At 38.8% G+C, this 27,881-nt stretch overlaps 1 protein-coding gene across 7 annotated transcripts in view; it reads right to left on the minus strand.

Moving 5' to 3' along the window:
- The window catches only part of RGL2 (ral guanine nucleotide dissociation stimulator like 2), a 791,449-nt gene that overhangs the window by 473,117 nt on the left and 290,451 nt on the right, over nt 1-27,881 (minus strand). Inside the window, exon 1 of one of the 7 annotated variants that reach the window (XM_044083540.1) lies at nt 15,264-16,446. The exons of the other annotated variants lie outside the window; for them this stretch is intronic. Within the exon in view, the coding sequence (XP_043939475.1) occupies nt 15,264-15,302 (39 nt within the window). The 5' untranslated portion in view covers nt 15,303-16,446. Of the gene's footprint in view, nt 1-15,263; nt 16,447-27,881 lie in introns of those variants that run through there. 7 annotated transcript variants of the gene reach the window in all.

Genomic DNA, 27,881 nt, shown 5'->3' on the forward strand with positions numbered 1-27,881 from the left:
TGTACTATATTCTGATTCCCATGTATTGACAGTACCTGTAAATAAAATAATATGCAGCTTTCTGAGATGCTTCTGGCGAAGCCACTCTCTGCGTGTCAGTGGTTAATGTGTTATAGGTTTCAAACCTACAAAACATTTAGCTCTACAACTCTTTTTTCCTTTGCCTTTTGTAGTACATGGGAGCAGGTAAAGCTCCATGCACTAGAAAGAATTATGATCAGGTCATAACCCAGCCCATTTTGTTTTCTTAACTTGGACGTCAAGACTCACCTCACAAGCTTCACTTTCAGTTAAATTTCTTGACATACATACATTGAACATATAACAAGCTAGTTATGATCGAAGACCAGGTCATAATCTTCTAAAATAATAATAACTAAAAAAAACACAACCTTCCAATTATATAATGTCATTTCCTTCTCACATATGTTTATGTTAGCACCGGTAGATTCTAGTTCTCCAGGGGTGTTTCACTAATAACACTGATAAGTGACCAATATATCAGTATCAAATCTCAGAAATAAAGAAAACAGTCCCTACTACTACCGTACAACTGAAGACATCCCACTATCATCTCCTGCCTCTCCCCATACCTTCTTACATATTTACCATACAAAACTGTAGACCTATCTTCTTTCCAGAACTGCAGATATAGCTTCACTTCCCTCACTACAAACCTAGGGAATTTATAATTCAGCAAATTTGTGTGAGACTTCCAGAAAATGGCTATAATTCTATTTTTATTTTAATTGAAGCTGCTTACTATAACTTTATCACAGGTACACATTAATTATAACATATATTTTTACACTGATATTGTATATCAGACAACCATATCAGGTGGTAAACATTAGCCGTCCATCACAATTAAACATTTCAACAATGAGTCTACCTACAGCCAGGGTTTCAAGGATGAAACCTCTCAAAAAAAAAAAAATATATTCTTTGCTCCCATACAATTCCTCTTAGTTGTTTCAAGTATGGATATGCATAAAATTCTTGGAATATTTTACTAAATCCTCAACAGCTGTTGTTGCACCAGCCCAGTTTTGGGTCTTTCACCTTATTAATCATTCTCTGTACTTTTGTTGTCTTAACTTACAGGCTAGAGACGTTTGTATCCTAGGTGCATGGGCAGACCCTTTTGTTGTCTTAACTTACAGGCTAGAGACGTTTGTATCCTAGGTGTATGGGCAGACCCTTTTGTTGTCTTAACTTACAGGCTAGAGACATTTGTATCCTAGGTGTATGGGCAGACCCTTTTGTTGTCTTAACTTACAGGCTAGAGACGTTTGTATCCTAGGTGTATGGGCAGACCCTTTTGTTGTCTTAACTTTCAGGCTGGAGACTTTTGTATCCTAGGTGTATGGGCAGACCCTTTTGTTGTCTTAAATTACAGACTAGAGACGTTTGTATCCTAGGTGTATGGGCAGACCCTTTTGTTGTCTTAACTTACAGGCTAGAGACGTTTGTATCCTAGGTGTATGGGCAGACCCTTTTGTTGTGTTAACTTACAGGCTAGAGACATTTGTATCCTAGATGTATGGGCAGACCCTTTTGTTGTCTTAATTTACAGGCTAGAGACGTTTGTATCCTAGGTGTATGGGCAGACCCTTTTGTTGTCTTAACTTACAGGCTAGACACGTTTCTATCCTAGGTGTATGGGCAGACCCTTTTGTTGTGTTAACTTACAGGCTAGAGACGTTTGTGTCCTAGGTGTATGTCAGACCCTTTTGTTGTCTTAACTTACAGGCTAGAGATGTTTGTATCCTAGGTGTATGGGCAGGCCCCCATTGCTTAACTTACATGCTAGAGACATTTGTATCCTAGGTCTATGGGCAGACCCTTTTGTTGCCTTAACTTACAGGCTAGAGACGTTTGTATCCTAGGTGTATGAGCAGAACCTTTTGTTGTCTTAACTTACAGGCTAGAGACGTTTGTATCCTAGGTGTATGGGCAGACCCTTTTGCTGTCTTAACTTACAGGCTAGAGACGTTTGTATCCTAGGTGTATGGGCAGACCCTTTTGTTGTCTTAACTTACAGGCTAGAGACATTTGTATCCTAGATGTATGGGAAGACCCTTTTGTTGTCTTAAGTTACAGGCTAGAGACGTTTGTATCCTAGGTGTATGGGCAGACCCTTTTGTTGTCTTAAGTTACAGGCTAGAGACGTTTGTATCCTAGGTGTATGGGCAGACCCTTTTGTTGTCTTAACTTACAGGCTAGAGATGTTTCTGTCCTAGGTGTATGGGCAGACCCTTTTGTTGTGTTAACTTACAGGCTAGAGACGTTTGTATCCTAGGTGTATGGCAGACCCTTTTGTTGCCTTAACTTACAGGCTAGAGACATTTGTATCCTAGGTGTATGGGCAGGCCCCCATTGCTTAACTTACAGGCTAGAGACATTTGTATCCTAGGTGTATGGGCAAACCCTTTTGTTGCCTTAACTTACAGGCTAGAGACGTTTGTATCCTAGGTGTATGAGCAGTCCCTTTTGTTGTCTTAACTTACAGGCTAGAGACGTTTGTATCCTAGGTGTATGGGCAGACCCTTTTGTTGTCTTAACTTACAGGCTAGAGACGTTTGTATCCTAGGTGTATGGGCAGACCCTTTTGTTGTCTTAACTTACAGGCTAGAGACGTTTGTATCCTAGGTGTATGGGCAGACCCCCATTGCTTAACATACAGGCTAGAGTCTTTTGTATCCTAGGTGTATGGGCAGACCCATATTGCTTAACTTAAAGGCGAGAGATGTTTGTATCCTAGGTGTATGAGCAGACCCCCATTGCTTAACTTACAGGCTAGAGACGTTTGTATCCTAGGTGTATGGGCAGACCCCCATTGCCTAACTTACAGGCTGGAGACATTTGTATCCTAGGTGTATGGGCAGACCCCCACTGCTTAACTTACAGGCTAGAGACGTTTGTATCCTAGGTGTATGGGCAGACCCCCATTGCTTAACTCACATGCTAGAGACGTTTGTATCCTAGGTGTATGGGCAGACCCCCATTGCTTAACTTACAGGCTAGAGACGTTTGTATCCTAGGTGTATGGGCAGACCCCCATTGCTTAACTTACAGGCTAGAGGCATTTATATCCTAGGTGTATGGGCAGACCCTTTTGTTGTCTTAACTTACAGGCTGGAGACGTTTGTATCCTAGGTGTATGGGCAGACCCTTTTGTTGTCTTAACTTACAGGCTGGAGACGTTTCTATCCTAGGTGTATGGGCAGACCCTTTTGTTGTCTTAACTTACAGGCTGGAGATGTTTGTATCCTAGGTGTATGGGCAGACCCTTTTGTTGTCTTAACTTACAGGCTAGAGACATTTGTATCCTGGGTGTATGGGCAGATCCCCATTGCTTAACTTACAAGCTAGAGACATTTGTATCCTAGGTGTATGGGCAGACCCCCATTGCTTAAGCTACAGGCTAGAGACATTTGTATCCTAGGTGTATGGGCAGACCCCCATTGCTTAACTTACAGGCTAGAGACGTTTGTATCCTAGGTGTATGGGCAGACCTCCATTGTTTAACTTACAGGCTACAGATGTTTGTATCCTAGGTGTATGGGCAGACCCCCATTGCTTAACTTACAGGCTAGAGACATTTGTATCCTAGGTATATGGGCAGACCCTTTTGTTGTCTTAACTTACAGACTAGAGACGTTTGTATCCTAGGTGTATGGGCAGACCCCCATTGCTTAACTTACTGGCTAGAGACATTTGTATCCTAGGTGTATGGGCAGACCCCCATTGCTTAACAGCTCTTGCTCTCCTTATTAACATTTTGTCCAGTTGGTCACTCCATGTATTTTCTATCTATGTCAAATACTCTTCCACTTCTATTTGCCCTTTTCTATACTGAAGATCTCTCATTTTCGCTAAGTTGTCTCATTGAAATAAAATTGCCTCCTCCCATTCCTTTTTCCCTCATTTGTAGGGCTTGCTTTAACTCTTTTTTACTCTTGTGCCATTCTTCTGTTATATTACCAACCTTTGATTGCTCAAATCTCCTCCCTTATTTTTTGCAGTCTTGGCCCTTTTTGGTTTCTCCACCAGACACTTCCTGCTCTCCAGTGTCTAGTTAAGTTATCATTTGCTGGAATTCTAATCTCACATTCAAAATGTGCACCGTCTAAAAGGGCTCTTGGGTGGGTACCTTCCCAATTCTACCAGATACTCATATCTGCTGTAATATAAATTCTGTCTAACCTCGATCAACACCTATGCCTTTGTACAGAGTAAGCATACTGTCCGCCTTTCCCTCTAGATTTTATTAAGTCTTGCCGTCCATATATCATGTAACATTTTCTCAAGAACTGTCCCTCCACTTGCAACCAGAGTTGTGTCGGCACTGTTTGGAATGTATAATGATTACAACTGAGACTGTGTCGCTATGGCTTATTGTCATTTATATAAACGTAACATGGCCTATGTCATACATGGTAATTTAATAAAGATGTTTCTTGTTTAAAATAAAAAAAGAATTGTCCCTCGCATGATATCCTTCCTGCTCTGGGTCACATGTACATCTTATATCTGTTATTATATTCCAGTCCCCTGCTATCAGCAGAATGCCTTGTTAGAAGTCAGACACTTTGCTTAATATTTCCCCTTATTTCATCTTTTCTGGTCTTGGGCAGTAAGTACATATTACAGAACATGATCTCAGTTCCTCCCCAGTAGCCTGTTAGCATTAAACATTTCCCTCGCTCATCTATCCTACTTTCCTGTATGCCCAAACTCTTGTTTTTTATTAGGGTTATTCCTCCCCTTTCCTTCCCTGGGAAGCAGTTGAGTAGTTCCCCTCTAGTTTACTTTTCTTTATAATATTTTCATTTTCTTGTCTCTGGAGGTCAATTTTTTATATCATGGTTATATTACTTCTAGCCACTCGTACATATTCTAACACCTTGTCTACTTTTGCTTTGTCTATGAGTCCACTGCTGTTCTGCATCAGCAATCTGAATATTATTTACTTTGTGCTGTACTCCCTCCAGTTAACAGTTTTCTTTTCCACTAATTGTACTTACCTGTTTGTGTCAGGACTATTATTCACTCCATGCCTGGCTAGTTTTTGATATAGTTATTGAGGTATATTTGTTCTCTCTGCAGCATCAACATTTTTAAAGTAACACAAAATGCAATACATAACAAACACAATAACTATATACAGTAACATTAGTCCATCCCCACCTTTTGTTCTTCCTTTATCATTTGTGTGGGTGTGCTCTTTTTGGCAGTCACCTTTCCAATTAAGCACTTTAGATATTAATTCCACTTTCCTGCCATTCAACCCCCACCTTAGCATAATGCCTAAAAGTTCTGATAATGCCATGCCCTTATTCAGATCATTGATACTCAGCCATTACTTGCTCTTTCTGTTAGGTGTTAGTAATACCCCATATGTACAAAAAAATTGCAGTGAGTTCCCCTTGTCCTGTTTATGCCTTTGCAGTTGTAAGAAAGAAAGGGAAATATATTTTCCATTTACCTTATCTAGTGCATTCTGTTTAAAGGCATTGCTATATTTTATAACATTTCTGTTAATTTTACCAATATAAAGCTAACTTGATTGACTTTCCCCACATAGAAGGTTCAAAATCAGTCACCTTACAATTACATAACAGTCTCCTTCCTGAGGCTATCAGAAATGTTCTACTGTAGCATCCTGCAAGCTCTGATGGTCTAACTCCTAACTTTCACATGTCTTTTTTGTTTGTCTGCCATCTTTTTTTTTTTTTTGGAAGACTGGAAATGGTTCCATTGGCAGTCCCTACTTGAGCTTCTTTTTCCCTCTGTTGGTACACTCTTGCCTCTGGTGTGTTTATGTCACCTACCCCCCTCAGATTGTTGTCTGCCTTGTATTTCTTCAATACTTCATGTGTTACTGCAGGGTCTGGGAATGTTTTAATACCAAACGGGGAAGGGATCCGCATTGTTGCTAGGTGCAAAAGCTTGAACCTTAGATTGATAGATTTACAGAGTCTAAAGACTGACATAAATTTCCTCTCCATCTCAGTCTTGTGGCCAGTGAAAAACCTTGCATGATAACTAACCTTTGGTTTCCTACCTTTAGGACATTACCAGGCTTCCATATTAAGGAGCATATTTGCTCCTTCAGTTGAAAATGGTGGATTTTAACTACAGTGGGTCTGGGAAATCTCCATTCTGACCCTCCTGCTGTGTAGACTTGATGTGCTCTATCTACTAAGATGCCCTTCTGTGACATTTACTCAGTTGCTCACTCACATACTGCCTACAGTCTCTAAATTCCACTCTTTCTGGCACATTCACTATTCTTATAACTTCCCATCTCTCCCGATCTTCCATCTCCATTATCTTCTCCTCTGCTTCCTTCCTGCCATTTCCAACCCTCTGTCTCCCCCTGGTAACTTTCTTTGTTTACGTCAGGGCTTGAATGCCATCCTCATGTTTTGACAGAGACACTTCTATCTCGTCAAACTTCTTTTCTGACCCTTTAATATAATCAGCTAATGACTAATTTGAGGACCTCATTGTCCATATTGTCCTTTCTTTGATTTACTTCTGAGATTTCTTTGCTCTCACACATTCCTTGCTGTCTAGATGCCATACTACCTTCTTCTGTACTGACAGGCTTGTTCATTTCCTTTTTGTTTTCCATCTTGTAAGTTTTTTTTTTTACTACTCCTGCCTGACATTTATTAGAAACCTTTAATTTCCCTTGCAATTTTTCTAACTCATATATGATATTTTTTGGCCTCTTGCTTTGAAGAGGTAGTAAAAGTATTACCCCACCCCCCCACCCCAAAAAAAAAATCAGGGACAGAAATTTCTTGTACAATACTTAATATCATTGATATAATGTTATAAGGATCTGTCAGGGCCCTCTGATGTCCCCTAAAAAACATTAGCATTTCCAGACTAAACTCCAGAATGAGAAATTAATTGAAAATTCAATCATCATATGGGAATGTAACAGTACACTAATATTGGTATGACAAACTATTCCACATTAAAAAGATGTGCCCACATTTTAATTGATTATGCTATAGGAAATAGCTTGGAACAAATAGTAGAAAATCACTCTGTTGATAGCAATATCTTAGATAACTTGCTGACAAAGCTAGGACTTTGTTCCTTACCTACTGTTACACCATCTGCAGTAAACACTTATCATGATGTCATTATCTTTAACCGAAAAGTAAAATCAAGCTCATCCAAAAAATGTCACCTTTCTTAGACTCTGCTAATGGACATTATAAGCAGTAAATGGCATGCTTATAAAAACAAACTGGGATACTGTCCTCAATAACCCAACTGTATCAACTCAGGTTGCTGTCAATGAGTTTGGTGATATTATTAATGTCTGTATTAATGGCTATAGTACTATTTAGCGATCAACAATGACCCTAGTCATAAAACCAAGTCTAGTTTAAATATAGCACAGAAACTACTCATGTTTGTTAGAAAATCTTCTAATGCTATGTATGAAATCAGCTTGGTGTCAAAGGTAAAATGGAATAATGTATTCTTTAACATCACAAAACTGAAAATTTAAATTCTGACTGTAACAATATCAGTGAAAAATTACATGATCATCCAGCTGCAGAATATAGAAATGTGCCTGCAAAAAACATCTGTACAAATTTCACAATAAAAGAAATATGACACAGCGTATAAAAACAATGGGTGACATATCTTAAATAATGACACATATGCCACAATAACATACATGGTGGTTTCCTACACAGACTCAAGGAAAACCTAACTAAATCACTGTCATTTGTGTCAAATAAAATGTTAACACTTGGACATATCCCTGACATATGGTGACAAGCTGCAGTAATACCAATTCACACAGGAAGGGGTCCCGTCAGACCCCAAAATTCTAGATCTACTAGTATGACCAATATTCGATGTAATCATTCTCAGAGTCACAGTGGAGCTTATAAGATGACACAGGAAAGGGTTCCTATTACATTGTCGAATTATGACAATGTTGAACGGCTAAAATGTTGAAAGTGCTGTTCAGCAAAAAGTTTTTTGTGGGATTGCGGTACACTGAGGATCAGAAAATTTGCCATTTCCTCACTGTATTGTGATCTCAGAGTTGGTATATATAATTAGCGGGGGGTTTGGAGGGCACAACCTTCCCACAAGAACAGTTTTGATGAACGTCACTTTCGACATTTTAGCCATTCGACATTGTCAGAATTCGACAATGTGATATAGACCCCACAGGAAATATACTTCTGATAGATGCAGAACAACAAGGGAATGTTACAGGAAGAGCTTTCCTTTAGAGTCCTGTAGCACTCTTTGAAGAGATAACACTCGATGAAGGGCTGACAGTACATACTGTTTTTATAGCTTGATATGGCATTTGACACTATTCTGCCTAAGGATATAACTGACAAAGTTGGAGCATTGTATGTCAGCTTGTATGTATTTCAGTGGTAAAATAATGGTTAAGCATCAGTACATAACAAGTCAAGTGGGGATTTGTATGTTTATTTCATCAGGGATTGCCAATGGTACACAGGGATCTGTACTGGAGACATATATTTTGGACTATTATACTTCGATATAAAATTGAGAAATGAGCTGTGGAAAACCAAACATGCCGATGACTGCAAAGTAGGTAACAAAATTACTTCAACAGAAGATGCTGAAGATGGGTCTGAAAAGTGGGTAACAAAATTACTTTACTACAAGATGTGTTATAACAATGCACAACTGGTGCAACAATAATGAGCTCACCTCTAATGACAGTGAACGTAGAATCGTGAGACTTAGCAAAAGGGGCGTCAATTATAATTACAATATAAATAGTCAAATCATAGTAAATTACACCCTCACTGAAGTTCCAAGGACAATGGTACACAGCAATTTAATTGTTCATTGGTGTGTCTCTATCAACTTCAAAAAGGCACAGAATGTAATTCACATAACTCCAGAGGGCAGGTTTATTCACTCCAAGGAGAGCATTGCACCCCTTCATATCTCATTGATCTGAACAAGTACTCAATGTTTCCTGCGTTATAAGAGCAACTCAAAAGCCCTTGAGGGGGCAGACTTGGACTTTACCATATGCTAGCTCTAGTTCAAATCCTTTTAAACCAAACCATTATCAATAGCTTTTTTTAAACAACAATCATTCTACCTGCAGTTTTAATAGTCATAAATAAATTATTCCACAATTTCCTACCCTAAAATGAAAAAGGTATACATATAGCATGATCAAGGCAATGGTAGACTTATCAAAAGATCATTATTTCTTGAGCGAGTAGAATGATTTGATAAATGAACTCCAAAGGTTCACAAAGAGCCTCCTCTTTTTATACCTTTAGAGTTTGAAATCCTCTTATTAACCTACACCCAGCAGAGAACATTATTTAATTTCTTCACTCTCTCCTTATAATGAAATAACCCAACACCTGCTAACATTCTAGTAAATCATCATTGAACACTTCCAAACCTCTTCATTTGTAGAAAACTGTTACTACAAAATGATACACAACATTCAGTCATGTATTTACTGCTGATTTATACATGGGAAGGAAGACTTAACATGACAAAACATCATCTGAAGTTTCTCAAAATAACGTAACACCTACTAAGCACACTAGAGATCTGATCATTACATTTTAAACTATATCCACAACAATGCCTAAATCTTTTACAGACTCTCCATAATCTTATCATGTAAGGTATATGGGTAAATACAATTATATGTTCCAAAATGCACAACAATGCATTTTCTGGCATTAAAATGTATCTCTGTTGAGTTGGATCACTGAATTAAGAGATCTAAATATTCCTACACTCTCCACTGATCTGCCAAATTTAAGAAGATACCCCCAGCATTCATATCGAAAAACTTGTTAACCTAAGTTTTACTTAGTTCTGGGAAATGAGTCATGAAAACACCAAACAAAATAGGCCTAATCATTGAACCATGGAAAATTCTTCTGAATATGTGTTTAGATGAAAAAAACCTCTTAACGTCTAGCATAACCTTTCTTCCACATGTCTAGCTATCCATCCAACCAGTCATGTAAAGATTAATTTTAAGATTGCACATAACTCTAACAATGACTCCATGGGGAAAAGAATCAAAGCCCTTGGCAAAGTTAGGGTACACAATATCAACAGGGAGACCTTTGTCCGAGGAGCTATTAGCATTGTAACAGAAGCCTGCAAGGATATTTAGACAGGAATATCCCATAGTAAAGCCATACTGCAGAATGCCCACCATACAGCCAGATTCACGAATCAAAGAACCAAATGAATGTTCAAAGCATTTATTCAAAACGCAAGTCAAACTGATCGACCTATAATCATCAGCTGTCACCTCCCCCCCCTGCATCTTGGGTATAGGTACAACAATGGCATCTCTCCAAATATCTGTGATGTATTATCTTTCCAATGGTTCCTGAAGCAAAACTGATAACCTGAGAGGGTGTCATTAACATTTCTTAAAAAGATGTCATTCAACCCATCCAACCCAGCAGTGACATTTATCTTAATATCACCAAGAGAATTCTTTATTAAGTCCACACTAATAGTCAGGCAACATCCAGAAAAAAATATATATATATTGTAAAGTTCTCTGCCAGCATCACTGGTGAAGTTTCCACCGAAGAAAATGTTGAAAGCATTAGCTAGTTCACTAGGTGCAGTAGTAAAAATATGCCTATCCTCATTCAGGCTGTAGTTAGAAACTACATCTTTTCCTTTTAAATCCTAACATGCTTGTAAAGGGTATTATTATTATTATTATTATCAATAAAATTCTTTGTTAGCCTTACTTCATATTGATTTCTAGCTTCCTCACTAGTCTTTTAGTCATATCTATTTGAAATAAGTTGACCTACGTTTTCAGCCTGGAATTTTCTTTTAATGCTTCCAGCAATTTCCCATAATTGTTTACCTGTCTAAATCTTTTCTAACCACCATTCATGAACATTTTTTGTCAACTCTGGGAAATGCTAATGGGTACATATTTTTGAATGAAATAGTTAAGAAAACTAAAAAAAAAAAAAAGGTTGCCCATTTATCTTAAATTGAGATATTATCCTTAATATTGATCACTTCCACTGCTTGATTTACTCCTTAACTGCTGTATAGTCAGCATTATAACACCTCCTACAAAATAATTACTTATGGTCATGTTTATTTACTTCAGAATCAAGCACACATGTAATACAAATACGACTGGACATTCCAATTCAAGATTGAGACTACTAGTTTATAGGTTCATAGGTGTGTACTACGCTAATGGCGCTGGGGCCTTTACAAGCTTAGCCATAGGATTACCCTGGCATAGTGCCAACTGACCTTAGTTCCCAGGGCCTCTGTTGAGTGGAGCCACTGGAGTTATCCCCGGGGTGAATTTTCTGTTTCCCATCCACTCATCAAGATTTCTCTTGAAGAGGGTCAGCGAGGTGCTCTGCTTGACATGTATGGGAAGTCTGTTCCATAGCATGGGCAGTCTCTGGGTTATGACCTTGTCCCTCCAGCATGTTTGTTAATTGGGGTAATGAGGTTGAGGTCTCTGGAGCGTGTGGTGCAGAGGGATTGGGATTTCTGTAGCATTTCTAACACAGCTGGGTCAGACATGGCTTTGTGAGTCAAGCAGTGATCGCCTCTAAGTAGACGATATGATACAGAGAATAGTTGGAGTTTTTTGAGTCTGGCCATACAGGACAAGTGTTTAAGGCCTAAGATCCTCTTTGTGAGGTACTTTTGCGGCCTCTCCAGTTGTTGCAGGTGTCTAGTGAGGTACATGCCAAATGGGGCATTGTACTCAATGATTGGCCTAATGAGGGAAGAGTAGACGGAGACAATGACCTCTTTCTTCCTGGATACAAAATCCTTAGTAATGAGATGTGCCACATAGAAGGACTTTCTGACCACAGTGGCAATGTGGTGATCAAAAGAGAGGTTGCTGTCAACCTGTGTTCCCAGATCTCTTATAATGCCTTCTGTGTTCAGTGGACTACCATCAGTGTGGTAATTCATGGGAACTGGGTTTATCCCAAAGGGGATGATGACACATATGTCTAGCTATGCTTCCAGGTTATGAGCTACCATGTATTGGGTTTGCATTACCTCATCTTGTTGCACTTCCAGGTGAGAGATTCACTGACGATAACAAGAGCCTACACTGTGTCTTCTATAATGGAGCATACTGCAGTAATGAAATGCAAATGGGTGCCAGTACACAGGACAACACAATGAGGAAACAGACATGCGTGTGTAGTGGTCACAGTTTGATAAGGAGTATGAGTGCATGGACTGCTCGTGCATTTGGCCCCTGTCCACCACAGCATCTTCCCACTGCTGTATCTAAGACAGCACATATGCACAGGCACACACACACACACACACACACACACACACACACAATGGAAAAATTGACACATAGAACCATGGAGACACACATATAAACAAGTGTGTGTGTGTGTGTGTGTGTGTGTGTGTGTGTGTGTGTGTGTGTGTGTGTGTGTCTGTGTGTGTGTGTGTGTGTGTGTGTGTGTCTGTGTCTGTGCACCCATCACTGCTGTTAGCTATCCTGCTCAAGTGCCCATAGCACAGTTCCCCATCAGGGTGCACAGTTTGCCATGCTGTGCACCCCCACCCAAACAACAGCCCTGTTTCTGTGCTCTTTATGTACTGCCCTACTGCAAGGCACACAAGGTGCCATACCATGGGCCTTACTTTCAGTGTTGATCCCTACCATGGATAATGTTTGTAGTAGCATAAAAATGGTAACTTCTATACATAATGTACTACTCAAGCCTACTGCACAGGTGCACTATACTTATATAATGCACCGCAATTTTCTTATCAGAAGTATGATCCATTTCATGAATTGTGTATTCACTAGTAAACTGAAAAAGCCTCATCACCGTGTCTGCTATGCAAGTGAGTTATCTTTATGACAAGATGTAATATCTTTGGTGCAGCTTCTCCTAAACTTTGGAATTCATGTTCTTCAAATGCAAGGAATTCTACTTCCACTGTGACACTAAAGCTAAACCTAAATTCTCTACACTTTGCTCTTGCTCCAGATAATTAGACAATTTATAGTTACCAATCTATCTGCTGCATCTCCGTGGGATGTGAGAGGAAACAGGATTAACCAAAGAAAACCCACATGAACACAGGGAGGACATGTAGAGTCCACACATAAGCCACACCAGCCAAGAAATGAACGAGAGAACCTCTTGCTGTGAGTTGACAGTACTAGGCACACTGCACTCTGACCCAGTGACGAGTGGCACTCCTCGCCAACCTTGCAGCCAGCTATTCCTGGCCAACTGGAGATCCGAGGTGCTGCGGTATCATTACACTTAGGTGGGATTCTGACTTAGAGGTGTTCAGTCATAATCCCACAGATGGTAGCTTCACAACATGCTCCTTAGCCAAGCACATATACCAAATGTTTGAACCTGTGGTTCCTCTCGTACCGAGCAGGATTACTATCGCAACAACACATCATCAGTTAAAACTAACCTGTCTCACGACAGTCTTAACAGTACTACACAGATTGATTAATGAATAAATGGAAAAATAAAAAAATTATAATGATTGCTACACTATTTCATGCAGGTTTCAGGTCTAGTGTTGTACATTAATGGTGAGTAATGTATTGTTATATATAAAAAGCAAATGTCAGACTGTACTAGTAAAGGTGAAATACCAATGTACTGTTTTAACCAACAAACAAGTGCTTCTTTTCAAGGGGGCCTGAAAGTGCCAATAAGGAACATATTAGTGCACAGTATGCAAAATTGTAATAAATAAAACAAAGACGGATCTCTGGACTTTAGGTGGCTTTCAGTGCTCTCAGCAATCCTGTACTGCTACACCATATAGTAATAACATTTCCCACGAAGCCACCACCTTTCAGATCAAGCAACTGATACACCTTTGAGTTATATCATACTAAGAAATCAGATTTCCTGTCAGTTGTTTTCCAATAGATTACCACACAAATTATTTATTTTCACAGTAAATAATTATCTGATAGCTGACTCACAAAACATGAATGCAGATAGTACAGAAATAAAACATCAGCATTTTTATAAAACTTCCAAAAATTCATTTAAAATTATAAATATTTATGTAATTCGTATGTGATATGAAACTATACAACAATCACTTTGCTAGCACTAAACATTATAAAAAACTGCAGTTACCAAACAACAGTAAACATTGTCACTGTTAGCATGCAGAGTTACTGAAAAATTACATTAATGGATAAGGGAGAATGTTTATCAAAGCAACATATGGCAACAGGACTTGATCCAGCACAAGATGAACTAGGCAGTTGCCTAGGGCCTGTTGCTGGCTAGAGGATGCCTGGCCATAAAATAAAAATGATTACTCACTCTGTTGCTGCTCTGTGCGTGTTTACTATCTCTGTCTGTATGTGATGCTTTGTGTGCAACTTTTTCTTTCAGTAGTTCGTTTGACATGCCTCAAGCACAATGGAGCTCCAAAGATATAGTCTCACCCTGCACGACACATGCATTAAGAGTCTGAAGACTTGAGGAGAAACAGACAAGTATTTGGACACTGGTATTGCTTTAGAAGAATCTGGTCCATTACCTTGTCTAATGCACCATTCGGCCATGATCTGGCTCTGCACTGCAATGCTAACTTTGCTCATAAACATGCCCATAAATGTTAGCTATCATAACTTCACCTGTTGTAAAGTTTGTACAGAACTATTCACATTACATTTTCCTTTATTTCTGTTTATAGAACACACACAGCTTCAAAGCCCTCTCACAGAGACCATTTAATCTGGATTCTATGCTCAGACTGATCCAAGGTCTAATCTATTATCACCTAATCATAATTGTATTACAATGCAAATTTTTACCAGATGATCTTGCCTGTAAAATGAACACAAATGCTATATATATATATATATATATATATATATATATATATATATATATATATATATATATGCACACACCAAATGGCCTGTTGCTGCATCCTTCTGAATGTAGCATTAAGGACATGAAATTACTTGCCTGCCTTCATAGCATCCTGGATAGGCATATCATGTTGAGAAAGCCATAGAAACAAACACATGTTCAGAAGCATTTGTTTTCTCTAAACTGGACAGGACCTGCAGTTACTGTAATTTTAGACACCGAAGAGCTATAGAAAATTGTATACAATAATAAAAAAACTTCAGACACACTACACATAAATATATGCATATCAGTTCCACAGACTGTACTGTTTGTCTCACTTACCCGGACTGGTGGAAAGAACCACTGGGTTTTTGTTTCCATCTGTCTTGCTGGTGAAGGCTAGTAATTTGAGACTGTACCATTGAAGAGATTGAGTAATTTGAGACCATTTCATCCCAGATTACAGCTGTAACCTCAGAGTCACTGTGGAGGACTAACGTAATCTAACGCTGTATTGCACTGCCAGTAATCCTATACCATGCTGCTTTGCAGGTGCAGTATTCCAGTAGTACTCAAAAACGTACAGAGTAGGTGAAATATCTACTATGTTGGATATGATGAGTAATCCCACACGCTCTATTAGAGCAATCCAGTAATCCCAGAGTACATCATACTAAATCTGATGACTAATTCCAGACTGTACTGTGCCTACTGTTGAAAGAAAATAATTCAGGACTGTTTCACTGGAAAACAGGATGAAGTCCTGGACATGTGCAGTATCTCAAACTGTACTGGGTTCCGAAGAAGAGAATAATCTTAGATGGCTGATGTCTGAATAATTCCTGACCGTTCCACACTGTAAAGCATTTGAAATTTGGGAAGGTTTAAGATTACTGAGACAGCCAACACTATAAACAAAACAAGAATCTCTAGCAACTTCAGATGCAGTCACCCAAATACCTTTGCACAAAAGTTTTTACTTTAACAATTTAACACAACTCTTTCACTCTCGTGTGTATTCTAAAGATTTTGGAATATAGCTCAGAGTATGTGAAAGCCACATTTTAGCAAAAGCAAGTTTATGAAATGTACTGAAACTGCTTCTCTGCAACTTGGTTATCATTTTAAGTATTGTATCCTCTATACATAAACAGAACTTGAGAGAGTGAAAATTAGCAGACAAAAATGTATAATAGCATAGCAATAGGGAAGAATGTGGCAGCCCCTGAAAATGGTTAAGCACTCATCAGAAGAAATAAGCAACAAACTTAAGTAATAAAATAAATAGGAGGCAAGTTTTATTCCCAGTTCCTCTGCCTGTCTGGATTGCATGGCTTCCTGTTCTTATTCCTCTCTTCTCTGCAGTCCTGTTGTTGGGGCACATCTACCATCCATCTCCCTCTTCACCTTTTTCTTTCTTGACGGTTATTATTCCATCTTTGTTTCTATTTTGGAAACCTTCTGAACACAGCTATAGTCAAGCAGTCAAAAAATTAAACTGAAAAAAATCCAAGCTCTGCCCTGCCTCCTACACTGGGATGGAAAACACACATACACACACACGCACAAATTCCAGGCCCAGCTCCTCCCTCTAAAGCCTGTTCCTAATTTTGTTTGAGCAGTCTCTATGTCTATAACTCTGTGTGTGTGTGTGTGTATATACTTGCCTTTGCATCTACCTGCTGCCTTTTAATACCTCAGGCTACAGGAAAGAATACCGAAGAATGCAACTACTTCAATGTCACATGACAAGATCTTTTACTTGAAAAGGGGTGGGCTGAAAGGGAAATGATCTTTTTTAAAGGAGAAGCAAATCAGTTCATGCCATTTGTTTAATCCTGAGCAAACTGCAGTCCATGTGTACATGCCTTAACTCCAAAAGCACCTGTGAACATCAAGAGACCTCTTGTGTTTAACAAAAGTGTTCATCTTATATCGCTTGTCTACAAAGATTTACCCCAGTCCTAATATCAGCCCTGTCAACATACTGTACTAGAGAAGTAAATATTTTCCTTGCTTGTCACTTGCTTAACATATCAACATTCCTCAATACCTGAGAGACAGTGTTGTCACCACTTTTTTCACTGCTATATTACTTTCTGTCTGCACTGTTGTCAGTTTTCATAACCTGAACTGCTGAGATACAAGATGTGATTTGCAATGCAGCCACAACTTACATTTCGGCTAAGAAGGAAAAGAACACTGATTCAGCATTTGATGACTACAAAGGAAGGCAGAGTTTGTGCCTGCATGTGCTGCACTTTTTACATTTTTGCTGGCATTTTGATACTAAACACAGAAAATGCAGAGGCCCCTTTCTCTGGTGCAGGAAAGTGTGACTGTACATGGGGGAATACGAGGTGAAGATGTGGGTATTTTTATGTGAAGGTGAAAGGAGTAGATTAAAAAAGATTACGATCATAACCAATTTATTATGTGTTCAAGACATGGATGTCAAGAAATTCACCTCAAAAGTGAATTTTGGGTGGTGAATCTTAGCATCCATGTTGACGAAATGTAATAAATGGTTATGATTGGTGATACAGAAATGCACTCATACAGACAGCAAACAGAAATTACGTGCCCCTCTGTAAAAGCGAAGAGCTTTAAAAACTGCTACTTTGTTCTGCCACAGATTTTGTTTGTATGTATAGCAGAGTGACATTCTAACACTTTTTAAAAGCTATTTTACCTTCTGACACATACACACTGTTAATACCTAATGTGAGGCCCCATCTTAACAGCCCCTAGGTGTGCTTTACAAAAGCTTGCTAAGCACCTTTCAGATGTTAGTAAGGACTTTAACAAGCTTGTCTTTTTTTCTGATATTGGAGTATAATTCTGGCATTTCATGCACCACAAAGGTTTGAAGGGTCCTGTCTAAGACACAGTAAGGGAGAAGAGCAGGGTTTCTGTGTGCTTATGGAGGTGCAACAAACAGAAACATCATTTCTTGACATTTAGGGGTATTGCTGGAATAAAGATGGTTCCTGTACCTAACGTGAAATATGCTTGCAGTGGAAGTTCTAGAATATGGAGAGATGAAGTGGTACATCATGGTCCCTGTATTTTATAGGGATGACGGGTTGGATTAAGAGCCTATGAGTGCAAAGGAATAGTGACAAAGATTAAATACCTTTGTGTCTGGAAGGCCAAAGAAGCACCCTCTGTGTGGTATAAAGAGAGAAGGCATAATGATCATTAATAATAATGGTCATTTGTTGATCAGTGTCTACCTTGGTAAAGCAAACTTAAACAAATAATTAAATAAACAAACCAATAAATAAATAAATAAAATTTATAGATATGGAGGACAAAGGAGTGAAAAGACCAAAGCAGAGATGGAAGAGGTGTAAGGAAGGACAAAGATGAAAGAATGACAGAAAAACAGAAGACATCGAAAGTTTGACGGGAATGGGTGTAAGAGAAATAAGTAAAGAGACAAAGTAGAAAAACATAGGAAGAAAGAGAGAGAAAAGCACAGGTAATAATACTGATCCTGGACACATTTTCTAAAGGACTGTAGTTAAACATCATGCCTTGTTAGACTAGATATGAACAGCAGACAAAGAATGGCTGATATAGCTAATCTAGATAAAATCAAACATATCTATTGTTGGAGTTTTCAGTTTTTAGGTGCAGTTGAGAACATGAAGTAGGGATATAGAAGTTTGAGGTGATGTGATGGATGAAGACCCCACATACCTCTCAGCTGTACATATCTTTGCAGAATGTCAAGATTTTTGCCTCATACTTTTGGTCTGTTTCTCATAAAATTGTGGTTTTCTGGCAAGTCATTGGCAAATCATTGTGGGTTGAAGTCAGAAAATAATGGCAGACAATTGAGTTTCAGACTTCATGCCCTTCTGAAAATTCATGCTAATGCAAAACATGTTATTCTGTCGACTTTCTAAGCTTGTAAGAACAATATTTAAAAAGTGTTCCTATTTTTGGACCTTTGTCTCCCCATTATTTATGGCTTTGTCCAGATTTCTTGCTCTAAGAGATTGAGAGGTATGAGCCCCCACAGAAAATTCTTTGCTGATGTAGGTTTAGAGGGTAGAAGGAGATTGTTTAGGTTCACTTTAATTTGTATTTTTTATTGTTTTTTTCTCTTCTGCAGTAGTGTTCGAAGGTTTGAAAAGGATACATTTATTACACTGTGTGGTTTAATATGTCACCAGTTATATTCAGATTTGAGTATTTCTGGAGTGATACATACATGCTTTTGTTTACTTTTTAATGAATGTTTTTTATGTAACAGCTGTATTACTGTGGATCTATTATCTAAACTATCTGTCTTAATGTGGTTTGTAGTACTAGCAAGCTGAGCAGGATAATCTAGATTTCCCTAATGTCTAGATGTTCCCATTGAAGTTGAAAGATGTAATCCCTCCAGCAAAAACAACATGGCAGCTGGTTGCTTTCAATCCATGCTTCATTGTGGCTTAATATGCTGCCATAAAGTTGGGATTTGATACAAGGCTGTCTCTGTACATTAATACCATCCTGCAGAATTTATGTTTTCAAATAGGCTATTGCTGTTGTGATCTGCCCATTTTCTAAAATCATGTACTTAAAAACTTTTATAAAATGCTATGGTATAAACTATCTACTGCTGTGCTACAATATGAAACAGGTTGGGTAGACAAAAAATCTTCTTCACATCTGAATTACTTTGAACAGCCAGAGTTTACTTTTTCTCAGTACAAGAGCTTCAAAAAAATATACACCAGTTCAGACTAAACATCTCTTGAAAACAACAATCAGGAAGCTTCTCAAAAAGAGTGGAATCATTTTCATCTTCTCTAAGGGAACAGAATTATTCTGAATAGTCTGCATGCTAGTCAGGGTGAGTCATGTAATATCCCATGTCTCCACCACAGGCGGTAGCTAAAACGTGTTTTTTGAAGTGCCGGAGTACTGAGTAATATCCTGTGGAAGGGCAGCCTAGCTGACATCTTGTAAAGCAAACTTTCACAAGTCTGAAGATGTGCTTGCATTTTATGAAGTTATAGATCTTAGCCAATAAGCTGATGCACATTCGTGAAGCTTGTCTACATATCATAACAGAAGTCCAAAACACAAGAGCAAGAGGGATCCAATTTTTGGGCACAGGTAAAGCAGCAGCCCTGCTGAAATCACTGTAAAAGTGGTAGGCAGGGGAATTAGCAGCCTGAGACTCAAAAAGCAATCTCTTTTTGCTTTTCCCGGTTAGGGGTCACCAGAGCAGATCAGCGGTCTGCAGACTGATTTGCAGTGGAGTTTTTACAGTGCCAAGTTGCCAGCCCAGGACCCAAACTTCACAGAAGGCACACGTGCACACACACACACACACACACACACACACACACACACACACACACACACACACACACACACACACCTACCTGCATGTCTTTAAAACTCACTTGACTACAGGAAGGACATGCAGACTCCACACAGAAGGTGCTCTAGCCATCGAATAGTATCTGTGAGGCGACAACTGTTACTGCTGCACCACTGCATCCACCTACAGAAGAGAATTATCAGTCTTTTAGGAAGTGCAGTAATAAAAACTATGGAGGGGTGGCAGAAAACGAGGAGAGTGGACAGTTCTAATAATGCATCAGGGAAGCATTGAAAGGAAGAAAGAAATTCTGTTATCAGGAGAAGAAAGTATAAGAACAAAAGGCAGTAACCCTGGCTAAAAGATAAAATGAAAGGATTATGTACATTATAATTAATGAGATAAGCATACAAAAGGAAGAAAGGTGTGTGTGTGTGTGTGTGTGTGTGTGTGTGTGTGTGTGTCTGTTTCACATTTGTGTGGAAGGACTGGAAAAGGAAGAAAAAAAATAACTCCAGGGAGGCCAGGAAATAAAGCAACAAAGTTTGTTACACAGGCCAGTGTGCTCACATTTGAAGAAAGTAGCTACTTAAATTAAGAAAGGGCAAAATAGATTCTATGAATGTATTATAATATATGGCTGGAATAAAAGTGACTCAGGACCACTGGAGAAAGAGGAAAAAGAGCCTTGAGGAGGTAGGTGACTATGCAGAAAAAAATTGAATAACATTTTTCATAATGGTATGTACAAAAGATAAGAGGACAGGATGCTGCTATATAAAGATAGGACAGGTAAGAATATAGCCAGACAAACCAGTGGAAAAATGACCAGGGAGACAGAAAGGAAGAACTTGGGAATGTTTGTGTAGATAAAGGCACAAGCACCACCACAATGTGGGAGGTTGTGATACCATTTGGTGGGTGACTGGGTAAATGGCAAAGTCTCTTCCTTGAAACTGGAACTGGACTACAGTATGCACAAAGACAGTTCTGGGAAGAAGCTGGCAAATTACAGGCCTGATAATCTCAGTTCACTTCCAGGAAAAGTGATGGAACAAGGATCTGTGGGCAGCCTGACAAGAATTTCTGAATGTCAGTTACCAGTAGCATGGCCACTTGCAGCATTGATCTTGTTAATGTAACTTGGTCCTAGTCAGTGATTAGATCTTCAGTGAGGCAGTCAGTACAGTGATCTTAGTGGAGGAGTGTATCTGGATTAAAGCAAGGCCTTTGAAACCATACCTCATAGGAGAGTGGTGTGGAAAGTAAATGGCATGGACGTGCCAGAAAAGTGAAGTGGACAGGAAATAAGATGACTATTCAGAAACCATGGTTATTGGGGAAAATTGTAAGAAAATCAGTTCAGTGAGGTGTTACAGACTACAGTGTCAAGAATATTTGTGTTTAGTATACTATACTTTCAATTACTGAGCAATCTTGCAACAAGACAGTGAACATTAAATTATAACAGCCTTTAACCAAGTAGTCTCCCTTCAGAAATGGTGTATACCAACAGTTACACAAATGATATGAGCATATTCTTCATTTATAAAACAAGACAGCTGCAACACTCCTTTATGAATGAGCAACTGAAATCGCTTTACTTTTCAAAACACCTGACTATACATACAAGACAGTAGTGCAGTTGAAATACAAACAGAAAGTAAAATGCTTCATAAGGTAGCTAGACTGATGACTGAAAACCCTCTATCTGCATCTCCTGCTGTTATTTCCATTTACTTACTATAGTTGACTGAAGCCTCAGGATTAACATAAAGTACAAGTCTGTGATCTGGAAATCTTTGCCTTAACTTTATCCACGAATCAGATTTCCCCACAGCCAAATAACAGTCTCTGGCAAACAGAAAGAAGAGGACAGCAGCAGCTCTGGTTCAGCTCCACAGAGCCTACAAAGATTTTAAACATAAACAGAATCCTTTTAAACCAGCTGCCAAAGTGTACAAGACAGTTATATTCCATAATGAGGTAATTAAGTTTGTTGAAAAAAAAATGAGTATGACAACAGTAATGTTTTCATTTTATTATAGGAAAACCGGTATAATTTCAAGGTGCCTAAGGAAATATGCATTTATTTACATTTTAAGATACAAGAAAATATATATCATTTGACATTCCCACCTTCTAAACAACAAATTAAGTTTTTTTGAGAGACCTATAAAAACCATAGCTTGGGGAGAAAGTGATTTCTATATCTAAATCATTCAACATACCTTCTTGGAAGACCTTGTAAATTTTTGATGTCAGAGTAAAACCCTTTCGCCATCTGCACTTGGCATCTTTGTATATTAATAGTGAATTCTGCCCTTTTAATTGGCCATTGTGGTTTTGTAAATCAGTGGTATGCCATTGTCTTTTCTGCCTTGGTCCAGTGCACAATGTGGGTGTGTGCCTGCAGTATGCCAGGCTCACCCAAAGGAAAATCAGTGGAGCTAAATTTCTATGGGAGTTCTAGACTCATAAGCTTGGGTGGGTTGGGTATGGTACCTTTTTGCCAAGAAGGCCTCAGGGGACCTTCATGAAAAGTAACATCAGCAGAAGAGGAAGGAAGATAAAGACTATATTTTAAGTTATGTCTTAAAATTAAGTAAAATACAGTATGTTTTATATTGAAATTAATTATAATTTTTTTATATTCAGTTTAATTGAATTTGTGGTTTATAACCACATGAATGAATGGTTGAATTTGATTGTTTTTTTAGGTATTTAAATCATGTAGTTGTTGTATGGCATAGTCTGATGAATTTTTTTTTTCTGAACCTCAGAGCAAGGGAGAAAGAACTCTGTATGTATTACATGTACACTGACAGCTGAGGTTCTACTTGCACCATACAAAGGACTTCAGATAAATATAACAACTTTTTGTGTCATTTGCAAACAGCAGGGATGGAAGATCAGTTAATCAGCAGACATTATCTTAATGGCAGGCACACTATATCTGCTACTTCTACTCTACCCAAGGAAAGCCAGATTTCATGGCATATTAAAGCAAATTCTGCTAGAGTCAAAGCAACCACCACATATTTCCTTGGGGGGGGGGGGGTAGTACCAGTCCATTTTAGAGCCAGCTACTTGGTCCTCAGTCCACACATTTTTAAGCACTGTAATCTAGGGAGGGCATCTAGCACCAGGGTAGCGTTTGCCTCTGCCATCATGCAAGGACTGCTCTCCAAGGGGATCTCATGTGGGCCAATCGCTCACTGGGTAAATGTTCTGGAAACTGTCTCTTAGATGAACATTGCAGCAGTGTCTAGTACACTGAACACATACAGTTGTGTAAGGAACTTAGCATAATTATACATGTTTGAGTATATTAACTATTACAGTGCATGTTCCCAACCTCTATAACTTCTTTCTCCCTGTCAATTCTTGGCATTCTAGGGTTGGGTGTCCCCCTTATTTTCCTATCTACCTTCCCTTTCATCTCCATGCTAGAACCTTCCCTCTTTGATGTTGCTCAACATCAGATTTGGGGAGGGGGTGATTGGAAGCCTCTGGGGTGGACCTGCTTCTCAGTGGTGGTGGTGTACCCTTAATTTGTTTCTCTCAAGGTCTTGTGCCTGGGGGTAGGCTCCTGGCTCACCCAGGGGACAAAAGATCTGAGAATGGCATTGATCAACGCACCTCTTATACTGCTGATGGCCATGGAAGTTGGGCAACCTACTGACAGGATATCCCATAGATGAGGACTGAAATAACTAATGAATTCTAACATATACAATTGCATTACATTTCTACCACAATTGCACTTTCTATTTCATGATGAAATAGTTCAGCTCATCAAGGAAAGAATGAGCACAGCAAAAGCAACAGCAAACAATTCCAAATTATTACAAGAAAATCATTATAAACTCTGCACTTATCATGAAATACACAATTACTTACATTTTCAAATCCAAAAAAATACATATCATCTGACACACTTCAGGAAGCTTATTTAGTCATCATTGTGTGTATCTCTCAGTTTATTGTTTAAATTATTAGGCAGTATGCAAAAGTCTTACTGAAGTTTAAGAATCATGACTTATACATTCATAGATACGTACTACATTAACGACCAGAAGGGCCTTTTTAAGTCTAGTCATTCATCTCAAATCTCTCACGAGTTCTAGTACCATTGATAAGTGTAAGCAGGGGCTTAGGAGATGAAACATTTACAAGTAGGGGCCTGGGAGATGAAACATTTACAGATTGCCTGTTTCTGTTAGAGACATAGGTGATAAACCAGGGATGAATGTCTTGTTTCCCATCCAATTTTCCTACACTTGAATTTGGTTACAGAGGAAATCTGCTTCACATGGATGGGGAGCCTCTTCCAGAGAAAGGGTAGTTTCTGGGGTGCATACCTGTCCCTCCAGCAGGTCCTATTTATATCATAGGCAAGGTTTAATTCATTGGAATGGGTAATTCTGGTGCTGATTGTTTTGCGGATATGCAGAGGAGGCAGAATACAGGGATAAGGCTTTGAAGCAGTCTGTACAGGACATGTTGCTTATGCCCTGTATTCTTTTAATGGGGAATCTCTGTGGGTTTTCCAGTTCTTGGCTGTGTCTAGTTAAGTACATACCAAAGGGTTTCATAAAGCAGTGCTGGTACTGCACTCCCATATCATCACCACCTACCGATCCCCCCCAACAGCTTATCCATAGGACAGCTGTTCCCTTCACTCCTCCCTAACTACAGGTTTGGTCACCTCAAATCCTCCTTCCCTTTAGCCAATAATTGATATGTATTACTGATTCATTGATCTTTATGTCGAAGCCATGGTAGCAGTTCACTCTGTCAAATGTACAGAAAATACTATTTCTTGGGTACAGTTTTATAAGAAGGAGAAATGCCAAATGTTTCAGTATTTTAGGGGTGTGCTTTTGGTTATACAGGAAGTGGCAGTGTGTGTTAACGTTAAAACTTTCAGATACACCAGATGTTTCTGCATTTGGGGTGGGAGTGTGTGTGCAAGTGTTTGCAGATTAAGGTTAGAGTAAGGGCAGGGTAAGGAATAAGTTTAGTGTTGTGCATATGAACTGGTGTTGTGCATGTGCATTGGTGTGTGTAGTGTGTGATGTCTAGGGATGGGGTTAGAGGAAGGCCAGGACTAAGGTCAGAACATATGAGCTATCAGACACAAGAACCTTTTTTTCACTTTTAAATTTAACCCGAAAGCAGTGGTTACCAAGCTAACTTGCTTAGAGTCAAACAGTAACAAGTCTGCATGCTGATGTTTTGGACATCAATGAAACAGAACATGGCTTGTTTGCATTTCATTGCCCTAATGTACTAAGCAATTCTGCAAATAGTCAGTGATGTGAAAAAAATGCAAACCAGTACACAGACCGCAAAGATTCTGAGGGGAAATGGACAGTAAATTCCTTTTGCTGGCTTATAGCTGCAGAGGCATGCTGTTTGTCAGTGAAACCAGTAACCCAGATTCAGTAGGAAATTCTGATCACCATTAGGCTGGCTGAGAAGAGAAGGGTATAGCTTGCAAGATCAGATCCTCTTCCCTTGGGAGGGAAACATGGGCTGCTGTACTGAAGACTCTGAGTGGCATTTGGTGATCTTTTCTATCACCCAAGTATTTATATGGTGCATAACTAAGTGCACATACATTTCCCAAGAACTGTTGAAGTTTCCTGCATAGTTCACTCATACACAGTATGGAAATGGACAATAATCCCTTTCACTAATCTAATGTCTGATCCCCACGGACCCCATAGTATACCACAAAACTTCAGATCATAGTGTAAGCAGCGCATAAATTTGCTACCAGTGAAACTATATTTTCTACATGGAGAAGTCCCATCCTGTGGGTACACAGTTCATTGTGACTGCATGTCATCCAGTCAGCAGCAATATCAGTAGTGGAAGGCAGAGCTTTTACTACAGCTCACGGGCCAACCCTCAATAGCAGAGAGTATGCCTGAATACCATGCATCATTTCAGAAAAACAAAACTGAGAAAGAAAATAGTAACTGTATAGCAACTTATGGTAAGTTCTTCCACACTAAATGTTGACAAATAATATTTTCTACGAAGAACAACCCATAACAAAATTTCAGATACATTAAACTGTTATTAAGGCGACAGCAAACAATGTGGATATGGCACTTGTATCAAAGCCAAGTGCAAAAACAACAGCAATTGGCAGAAAAGGAAGTTACTTCAGTTGGGAGTTTAATCTTGTCCTGACGTTTAGTGACCTTAGAGTTGATCCTATTAATTTCAAGGGAGTATATGTTAAAACACCCTGTATGGGTACAAGGAGGACTTGCCCACAAAGAAAAATAAGGCCACCTCAGAAAAGTCATCCAATGTTTTTTGACTGATTCAGTTTTCAAGGAACAGTCCTTTAGTCACCTGGCATGGAGTCACAGGCATGGCTGGTTTCTTCACACCTGATTAATAATGAGAAGACACAGTAAATCCTTACTGTAGTCACTGGCTATGTGCTCTACTATAAAATGGAGAAGAGAGTTCCATCTTTCACAGGACAGTAAAATGGGGTCCCAAATAGCTAATTTCCTTCTTAGTGGTCTATCATGTAAGACCCCCTGTGAAGATGTGAGGTATTGCCAGCTATGCCAGGAGAAGTAGGGCAGTGAATGTATAACATATGCCAGCACAGCTAGCTGGAATTTTGTAAAGAATTACATGCCATTTGTATATCAAATGGATTTGTATGGATGCTTACATTGAAAAATGTATTTGTAAGGTTGCTTATATCAACAGTGTACCATGCTGGACCGAGGAAGAAATGTACATGTATTATGTAACTATTGAAATGTATATATTGTAACAAAGGATACTGGAAGAGAAAAGGTTAATCTTAATCTACATGACTTTGGAAATAGTAAGAAATGAAATTACTTAATTTAGGCCATAAAGATTGTATCTTACAGTACTCAATGCACCCAGAGACAAAAACTCTGTACTAGGAAACGTCCTGCATTGTCATTGGGGTAAACTAACTGGTTTAATGACTTCCAGGAGCTGGAGCAAATCTTAGCAAGGGTGTGTGTGTGTGTGTGTGTGTGTGTGTATTATTGATACATAGGTGCTAAATCCAGACAACTTCTAGCCAAGGGGAAGCATGGGAACCAGAAGTCAGACGACCAGATGTATGTGATGTCATTCTGTAACCCATCACTAAAATAATGTTTAATACTAGGTGAGACTGAAGTCTCAGAGTCCTCTGTTTTTGTAATCTTACAAAGAAGGATCTCTCACCTTCTTCATCTTGCCTTGCTCCAGTAAGTAAACAGGGAATAATTCTTTAGATCAGTCAGGAAAATATAGTGAGATTAGTTAAGTATTGTTTTTCCGCACCTGTGTGAACCTGTCCATCTGTGTTATTTTTAATATTTCCTGTGACTGAAAATCTGTTGTTCATCGTAAATAGATATTTAGTATTTTCATGTTATTTATTATTTATTATTAAATATATTGAAACTTTTCATTGTGGTTGGTCCTTTACAGAATATTTTAACCTTCGAGAATATTTAATATGTTGGTGACACTGTGGCCACTCCTGAAAGCATGGCTGTTTGGTCAACATTACCATTTGTATTAATATTAATTTCACTCACTATAATTGGGTACCCTTGCAAAAGCCT

The sequence above is a fragment of the Protopterus annectens genome, chromosome 9.part0 (assembly GCF_019279795.1).
Source record: "Protopterus annectens isolate FY-2018-M chromosome 9.part0, PAN1.0, whole genome shotgun sequence".
Lineage (NCBI taxonomy): Eukaryota > Metazoa > Chordata > Ceratodontiformes > Protopteridae > Protopterus > Protopterus annectens.